The following is a 9,500-nucleotide window of genomic DNA, read 5'->3' as shown; positions in this document are numbered from 1 at the left end:
ATGTGTGTGTTGTGTGCATGTGTGTATGCATTGTATGTGCCTGTATGTGCATTGTATGGGTGCTTGTGTGTATGTATGTGTGCACTGAGTGTGCCTGTGTGTGTGTGTGCCTGTGTATGCTTGTGTGTGCATTGTGTGGGTTCCTGTGTGTACATGTGTATATACATTATGTGTGTGTCTGTGTGTGCATTGTGTGTGCATATGTGTGCCTGTGTGTGCATGTGTGTTATGTGTGCCTGTGTGTGTGCCTGTGTGTGTGCATTTTGTGTGTGCATTACATGTATGTGCGTGTGCACAGGAGCAGGCCACATGACAAACTTGGGTGTTGTTTCCCATTTGGCCTTTCTAAAAAATTATATTTATTTATTGTGCGAGTACACGTGCATACATAGGTCAGGGGCTCCTTCCAGGTGTTAGCTCTCTTTTGCCACCAAGGAACTCTCAGGGATGGAACTCCATGCTTATGGCAAACATGCTTACTTGGTAAGCTACTTGGTGTGCCTCTCGCTTTGTTTTCTGTCGCTTGGTCTCTTGATGGTCTGGATTTCATGAGTTCAGCTAGGCTGGCCTGCTGATAAGCCATGGGGCTTCCCCTGTTTTGTCTTTCTGGTGCTGGGATTCCAAGCATGCGCCCCCACATACTCTATGTGGGTTCTGGCGGTTGAACTCAGTTCCTCATTTTTGTGTGGCAGGCAATTTCCAGGCCAAGGTACATCTCTCGATGCTGCCCTCCCCCTCTGTTTATTCAAAAGAACTGGTCGCATTACTCATGGGGACAGAGCCACAAAGAGCTGAGACCTTGTCTCTGATGTCTCTCAGCCATTTAGCATAGACTAAAGGATTGAATGTGGCTGTCTTCATAACTTACTACATAACACAACTTGGAAAAGGAACATGATAAGACAAAAAATATCTTACTAGGTCAAAAAGGACCAAAATAGATAGATAGATAGATAGATAGATAGATAGATAGATGGATGGATAGATAGATAGATAGATAGATAGATAGATAGATATGGGGGAAGCGGGAGGGTAGCTTGTCATCTGATCATCTGAAGATCCTAGATAACTAAAAGAAAAAAAAGCCCAACATTTTGGAAGAAACGATATTTCAGACACGAAGGAGCAGTGTGCTTTTGGGGGAACTTACTCCTCCCTCTGCATTGGGTGGACAGGGCATCTGTGTTCCCATTTTGGGGTGAAAAAGTGGATGGAACTGGCAAATTCCACTGAAGGCTGGGCTCTCTTTGTCTCTGCCCCATTATACAATGGACACCGTAGGGGTGATGTTGGCTGTTTCTGGCAGACCCAACTCCTTCCCAGGATGTTCTCGCCCTTTACCACCTACACTTTTTCTAGTCCCTCCAAATACCGTGCTTTGGAGATGGAGAAACTTCTGGTAAAACTGATCCATTGGGAAACAGAATAGACAAAAAACAAACAAACAAAAACAAAAACAAAACAAACAAAACAAAGCTAGTGGCAGACCCAAGCCACTTTTGCTGGGACAACAGAAGAACTAACCAAAATGTGACCATAACCCCCTCAACTATGGACAGTTCACTCCAGTCCCGGCTAATCTGGGGTTCACAGTGACGTATGACAGTTTGGATAAAGGCAAGCTTAGGTTGTCTGCGGATTTCCTGGTCCCTTAACAAGTACTACATGGCTTTTGAATGTGGACCTGTGTGCCCAGCTGCAGAGGAATGAAGTAGTGACTTAGGCAGGGTTGGGGGTAGTGAAAAGGTCACACCATGACAGGTCCAGGCCCCTGGAAATTCCCTACTGCTCAGATTGGAGCCTCAGCCCTTCTACTTCCCTGAAAACCCAAGAGGCTCTATGCTCTCATGGGGGCACTTCCTCTTGTGACTCTTGAGTTGGTAGAGAGCCTGCAGGAGCCAGGATGCCCTAAGCCCCTCACTGGACACACACCCTGAGGCCTTTCACCTGAGTGCAAGCCAGCTATGACCTTGAATCTAGAGTGTTTTCCATCAGCTGGGTCCCCAGGGATAGCTCTGCTCCAGGGTGTGACTCTCACCAGGCTTCACCCCAGCATGGCAGGAGCCAAGGAACTTTCTCCTCCTCTATGCTGCTGTCTCTTGGCTTGGTTCACAGAGGGAGGTCTAGGGTGGGGCTAATGGCTGGAGAGACACCCCCTCTGAGCCCCCGCGGGGAGCTCTGACCTCTATTTGGCAATCACTCGAAAGAGCAGGTGGGACCACTCCAGGGTACCTCCTGAAGCGTCCCCTCCAGGACAGTGTGCTGTTGGAGACCTCCTGGAATGTCCACTCAGTACTGGGCATCTGGACTGTGCTTAGGAAGCTAAGGGTGAGGAAGAGAGGAAAAAGAGGAGAGGAGAAAGAGGAGAGGAGGAGGGAGAGAGAGAGGAGGAGGGAGAGGAAGTCCCTGGTTCCTGAGAGGCTGGGTCAGGAGCGCGTGGCCGCGGACGGTTGGGGGCGCGCCGGGCTGGGGCGCGGAGCCGCGGAAGGGGCGGTGCGTCGGGGTCCGCGTCGGGGTCGCGCGTCGGGCGCGCCGTGGCCCCGTCGGGGCGGCGGGAGCTGCGGAGCAGCCATGGCGGACCTGGAGGCCGTGTTGGCCGACGTCAGCTACCTGATGGCCATGGAGAAGAGCAAGGCGGCGCCGGCCGCGCGCGCCAGCAAGAAGGTCGTCCTGCCGGAGCCCAGGTACGGCTCCGGCTCTATCTTGTCCCCTTCGGTCCTTTTCCGCCCTCTCCGGTCCCTTCCGGACCCCTTCTGGTCCTCTCCCTCACCTCCCGCCCCCTCCAGTCCCCTCCTGTCCCCTCTGGTCCTCTCCCTCCTTCTCTGGTCAGCCTGTCAGTCCCCTCCGCCCCGCTGTCCCGGGCTGGTTGCAGGACTGTCTGTCTGTCAGCACCCCTGCCCCTGTCCTCTGCCCCCTGCCGTAGTAAGTAGACCTTGAGTTCTCAGTTCTGTCACCAGCGCCATCACCTGAGCCACTTTCCTCAACTTAGACCCCTGGCGGCCTGCCCTTTCTGGAAAGCATGACAGGAGAGCCACTTGAGCCTAGCCTGATCTTGCAAGACTGGAGGTTCCCACTGCACCGGCTCAGGCTGGCCACTCGCTGCCAAGTTGCTCTTAATATCACTACTGGTTTATTATTGATTTTTTTCTGAGGTGTGTTAGCTTCTTAGAGATGTACTTGTCCCGCGGGGAGTTCCAGAGTGGGGCTGTGTGTCACTTCTTAACTGACCCCACTGCCAGTTGCTTAGCCGGTGTGGCTTCCCTGAGTTGACAATAAAATTGGCTCATACTTTACAGCCATCCCGAACCATGCAATTCTGTAAGGATCTAAACCAAGGCTGCGCCCCCTTTCAAATGGTCAAGCGTGACACACCCATATACTGTCAATGTTACTTACCTTCATGTGATGGAAAATATATACATTTTACTCTTCCCATTTTTTGAGCTACTGGGGATGGGATCCAGGGCTTCACACACACTAGGTAAACAGTCTGTCTTCCAAGCAGTATGCATAGCCCCCAGAGAACCTTCCAATGCTGAGCGATGGTCAGATTATTTTTTCCAAGCGTGTTTGTGAGCCCCGTGATCCAGGCAGCATCAAATCCCTGTGCTGTGTTTGCTAGGAAGAGTCACACTGTACACACAGCTGTGCTGGCTGGGTATTTTTGGCTTGCCTTCCCTTGCAAGCCTTGGCCTTTCGCTGTTTTCTTTTTTCTTTTTTTTTTTTGGGGGGGGGGTGAATATTGCTCCTTGCAGACACAAGGGTAGACTTGGGTGGACTGGACAGTGCATGCCCTCCTGGAGTTTAACCTATCTGAAGCTCACTGAAAATAGGACTTGATTGAAATCTTCAGTGAGTGAGAGGGACCAGACCTAGGACTCCACAAGTCACAACCAAGCAAGCTTCAGTAGAAAACTTTCCTTATGGGGGAGGGGGGGAACATGAAAAAGCTTCTTCGTTTCATTTTCTCTTCCCTTCCTTCTGCCCTCACCCTGTGAGGGGCAGGGAATCTTAACTATGTATGGTTTCTATATATAAAACCAATAAATCACAACTCATGGGGACCTTTATGGGGGAGGAAGTATATAAGATTACTAAAACTAGGACTGTCTGTCCACTCACCATTTTTTTTTTCTTGGTGTTTTTAACCTAGGCGAGTTTCTCTGTGCACGCTTGCTCTTGGGCACACACCCCAGTGCCCAGGGCCCTCACTTCTCTGTACAACACCCCTCTGTTTTGATTTGGCCTTTGATGATACTTTGTTTCAAAGGAGATGAGGTGTGGCTGAGCTTGTGAGTCCTGAGGTCCTGAGATTGAGAGATGTCTGTGGGAGAATCAAGTTAGGACGGAGTCCTTTGTGGCTGCTATTCTGTAGCTGTTTTTCAGCTACCTGACTCTTGAATTAGACCATCTGTCCCCTCCTCCAGGAGTCTAGTCTGTTGCCTGTTTGTCTCAGTGGCTTCTGCCCCCCAAGCAAAAACCAACAACTCAGTCACAGATGCTCCTGGTTCCTTGTGAGGATTTGGCTGTTTTGGAAGACATTGTTCGGACCTGTGTTTGTCCAGAGAGGAGCATGCATTTGAACTCACCCCTTATTTGTTTGCTATCGATTTTTTTTTTTAATTTCTAACCCATTATTTGGTCACCCTCAGTATTCTTTGTGCTTCCTTATCTCGGTGACTTAGCCTCTCCCCAGTCTTCAACAGACCACAGTATCTCATTCATTACAAGGAGACAGGTCTGCGGGGACCCAGCCTCCCTTCCTGTAACATCAAGCACAAGGGGAGACTTGGCCTCCCAGGAGGAGGCAAGAAGCAAACGTTTTGTTATGTTGACACATTATTCAATTAACAGGCCGATGGGTGTAAATCCTCCAAAGGCAGGTGGACTAGTTGTTCAAATCGTATCTCCTTTTTAGTTCACCCAAACATTTGTTGAGCTAATGGAGCTGATAATGGGTCCCATTGGAGGTGGCAGCAGTGACCCTTGCAGCCCCATTAACCAGGGCAGTTATATATTGTGTCCTTCGTATGCCATGGTGACAAGAGATGTTCTGATTGAATTGGGTCTAATTCGGGGAGAACGCCCAGAGAGTCAGTTTCTAAGTTCTGCCATGGCAAAGACAGCTCTTCACACTAGGTCCATTTTTCCGATAACCTTTCCCAAACAGAATGTTACTGAGTTGACTTGAAGTCACATGTGACTGAAGGAAGTTGGGTAATGAGGCCATGTTTTCCCCTTAGAGACTCTTTCTGTTTAGTGGACGCTAACAGCGTGGGGCTCTCCATTGGGAGGTGGCTCTTGTCAATCATTCAGGCCAGTAACTGGGGGAGCAGAAAGAACACAGCTTGGGCTGTGGGCATGCCAAGGACGTATAGAAGTTAAAGGACGACTGTAGCCCTTGGTCCACACTGGCCAGCTTGACCGAGTCACATCTTGTTCATGCTGGGACATCTTGTTCATGGATGGGACAGCTGACTCACACGCTTCTGGCTTTCTCCTGTCCCTATCTCCCACCTTGCTGTAATAGTAACTGAAATTACAGATGAACACTACCTTGTCCATCCTTATGTGGGCTCTGGGGATCGGGTCTCAGGTACTCACACCTTGATTCACTTCCTAAGCCATCTCCCCTGCCATGTTTATCGTTTCTGACCCTAAGTTGGTAGCCATTATGGACCCGTTTCTCAAAAGCTGGTATGGGGAAGTTCTGACTCACTGCACGGCCTGTCCCGAGAATCCTCTGACAGTGGAGACCTGGGGAGTAGACCTGGGCAGGAGGCTTGTTTTCAAGTGTGGGTGCTCACTGTTCTGTTTAACCCCAGACAGGCATCATTTGCATTCTCTGGTTCGGTATTCATAGAACACATTATGCTTGTGAAACGCTTTCTCATAACTTATGAAGAGTTGTCTAGGCTTAGCAACACCTAAGTGGCAAGGCTGTTGGAGACTCCTATGTGTCAGGCTACCCCTGTGACTAACCTGGAAAGGGTGTGGCCATCTGTCCTTTCACGCTGTGACCACTGGAGAGAGCCTTCCTCCTTCAACCTTTAGGATGTTCCCTGACTTCATCTGTGCACACAGCCTAATGTGGAAGAATGGGATAATGGCTGAGAGGGATGGGAAGGAGCCAGGTAGTGGCTTTCCGCAAACCTCCCATCCACAGGGCCGCAAACAAACCAACCGGAAGAGCCTGGGAGGAAGGTGTTTTGCTTTTGACTGGAGTCATTCTAAGGGGGGGGGGGGACACACAAACTGGAAAGGCAAATTTGTCCTGACATTTCCATTATTATCTCATTCCTGGTCGAAGTTAATTTGTGCCAGTGACTTGGAGAGGCAAGGACTGCTTGTGGCTGGGGGTTCTTGGAAACAGATGTTCTGGAGCAATCAATTTGAGACAAGGACCTGCCCTGTGGAACACTGTAAGATGCTTTAAATCAGAGCCCTGTGCGTCTCTTTGAGGTACAGGCAGTCCCCGATTCGATGATCTGTTCTTAGAGACAGCCTTTTGAAGCACTTGCTTGGAACTCCCTTGAAGCTTTGCCAAACTTCCATGAAGACAGGCATAAAACTCAGGGAGGGATGTCAAGCCTGGGGGAGATGCAGTGGCTAGTGGGTGGATGTCAAGGGGGAGAAGTGGATTGGAAACAATCGGAGGTTTTTCTCCTGGGGACCCCTAGAACCCTGACAAAGGAAAGGTGTCTGCTACATCATGGCTTAGGGACCAACATTACTGGGAACATCTCCTCTGCCAGGTCTGGGTGCCATCAAGTGTTGCCACACATGCTACAGCAGGTGTGCACAGCATTCTCATGTTTCACAGAGGGATCCATGCTCAAGGAGACCATGGAAGGGAGGGCAGGTAAGCATCCACAGGATCCAGGATAAGGGTTGCAAGATGTAGAGAGAGGAGCCAGGTGCCTCATTCTACCCACTGAGCAGTTCAGCACCATCTGCCACGGTTGAACAGAATAGCAAACCACCTCGCGTCTTACTTTGTAGGGAATGGATGAAACTTTCTGCTTTTAATTTGGGGGAAGGTTGCGGCTTTGGGACATTGGGAGTGTCCTCGGAGGCTGTGAGAGAGCAGCAGCTCCTCTGGGGCCTGTGAGGAAGGTAATTATGATTAAGTGAGCCTGCAGGTGGAGCTTGCCCTGTTCCCCACGAGGAGCACGAGGTTCATAACACCCAGAACAGTGTGGCACATAGTCTTGCTGGAGTGATGGGGAGCTTTGGTCAATATCCCCTCCTCCCTTCCCTCCTCCCTTCCCTCCTCCCTTCCCTCCTCCCTCCCCTTCTCCATTTCTAGGAAAAAAGTTAAAAAAGGAAAGATAATGTATTTAGCTTTATTAATAAAATCACTATTCCAAAGAACCTTTTCTTGTGAGAGAAGTATACGCAGTGAAGACTACTGTTTGGGGAATGGCGTGCTGTGAACATGGTTGTCTCCCCATGCCTCCATCCCTCCGTGGACACTGGCAATTGGAGCAGAAGTGTGCTGGCTAGTTTTCTGTCACCTTGATACAAGCTATAGTCATAGGAGAGGAGGGAGCCTCAGTTGAGGAAAAGCCTCCATAAAATCAGACTGTAGGCAAGCCTGTGGGCAGTTTTCTTGATTAGTGATTGATGGGGGATGGTCCCGCCCATTGTGGGCGTGGCCACCCCACTGTGGGTGTGGTTATCCTTTGTAGGTGGGGCCATCCCTGGGCTGGTGGTCCTGGGTTTTATAAGAAAGCAGGCTGAGTAAGCCATGAGGAGCAAGCCAGGAAGCAGCACCCCTCCATGGTCTCGGTATCAGCTTCTGCCTCCAGTTCCTGCCCTGACTTACTTTGGTGATGAACTGTGATATGGGAGTGTAAGCCGAATAAACCCTGTTCTCCCGAGTTGCTTTGGGTCACAGCGTTCCGTCAAGGTGATAGTCTTCCTGGGTACTTATACTTTTGCATGTGTGTGTATGGCTTGGAAGTCACAGTGTTCACAGGCTGGCCACAAACTCACAGAGATCCACCTATCTCTGCCTCTCAAGGGCTGGGATTAAAGGCAAGCACTACTGTGCCGGGATTCTCCACATTTTATTTGAAGGCAGGGTCTCTGACTGAATATGGGATTCGTTGGTTTGATGGGACTGGCTAGCTAGCAATCTGTAGGGTTCCACTTCTTGCTCCAGCTCCATCTCAGCTCCCAGGGTTAGACACACACACACACACACACACACACACACACACATATACACACATATACACACACACACATACACACACATACACACGTACACACACACATATACACATACACACACACATACACACACACATACACACACACATACACACACACACACACACACAAACACACACACACACACACACACACACACACACACACACACACGGTTTCTAAGCGTATGCTGGGGATCCAGACTCAGGTCTTTCTGTGTGCACCTTCTCCCAGGTGGCTAACACACTTCTGTGTCATTTATGCCTGGTGGGGTTGGGTGTCCCCTCTGCCCCTTCTACGCCAGTCTCTCATGGCTTCCCTCTCTCTGTTCTCACTCTCTGTTCTCACCATTACTGCAGAGTTGGAATTCCCAGGCCTTCTGATTACTCCGTGGGTCTGTCCTCACACCCTGTAAATGTCACTTCTAATTTTAGAACTCATCTTTTGGGTCCTCTGAGCTTTGGCCAAATCATACACATATTTAAATACAGGCTACACGCAGCACTGCGGGAGTGAGGTTCTGCCTTCCTGATACCCGGTGGCTGAGGAAGCTCAGCTTGGACTCAGCCTTGGGTCTGTGTACACTGCTTCCTCTTTCCATGGTGTTAGAGGCAGGAAGTAGGGATGGCATGAGAGGAGGGCCCTGAAAGCCTTCTGCCATCAAGGTCTCTCTTCTTCCTGTGCCCCCCCTGGCTATCTGTGATGAATGTGGTAGAAGAGAAGGTTCCAGAGCAGGAGCCAAGAGCCTGGACAGTCACCTGCTACTGCCTACCCCATCTTTAACACTCAACATCTACTCATTGCTGACCTAAATATATCCCAACAGAAGCCCCTGTCATAAGCATTTTTATTCACTCTTTCATACTGTGTGGAACACAGGGGGAGCTGCTGAAGATTCTCAGGCACAGAGAACTTGAGAAGAAAAGGCGGTTTTCCACTATACTCCCAGGTTGCTGGGGGTGGTGCACAGTAGGGCATAATAGCACAATTTCAAAAAGGCACAGTGGTGGCCGGGAGTGGGGATCAGTTGGCAGAGCATTTGCCCAGTGAGTCTGAAACCCTCAGTTTGATTCCCCAGCAGCCAGTAAACAAGGTGGTGTGCGCACACATCTGTAATCTCAGTACGGAGGAGTGGAGGCAGAGGGTCAGGGGTCTTTCAAGGTCATCTTTGGCTACATGGTGAGTTAGGGGCTAGCCTGGGATACCTGGGAACCTGTTTCAAAAAGAATGAGGGAACGAGACAGAGACAGAGACAGACAGACAGACAGACAGACGCACAGAGA

General features: G+C 50.1%; 1 protein-coding gene across 2 annotated transcripts in view; it reads left to right on the top strand.

Annotated features, from left to right (window-relative positions):
- Window positions 1-2,439: 2,439 nt before the first annotated feature.
- Grk3 (G protein-coupled receptor kinase 3) overlaps window positions 2,440-9,500 on the top strand; it is a 103,321-nt gene continuing 96,260 nt past the window's right edge. Inside the window, exon 1 of one of the 2 annotated variants that reach the window (XM_031337428.1) lies at window positions 2,440-2,684. In XM_031337428.1, the coding sequence (XP_031193288.1) occupies window positions 2,572-2,684 (113 nt within the window). In that variant the 5' untranslated portion in view covers window positions 2,440-2,571. The remainder of the gene's footprint in view (window positions 2,685-9,500) is intronic. The other variant, XM_031337429.1, reaches the window with a different exon arrangement.

This window comes from Mastomys coucha, unplaced genomic scaffold, assembly GCF_008632895.1.
Source record: "Mastomys coucha isolate ucsf_1 unplaced genomic scaffold, UCSF_Mcou_1 pScaffold22, whole genome shotgun sequence".
NCBI lineage: Eukaryota > Metazoa > Chordata > Mammalia > Rodentia > Muridae > Mastomys > Mastomys coucha.
This window is presented reverse-complemented; position numbering and strand designations above follow the sequence as displayed.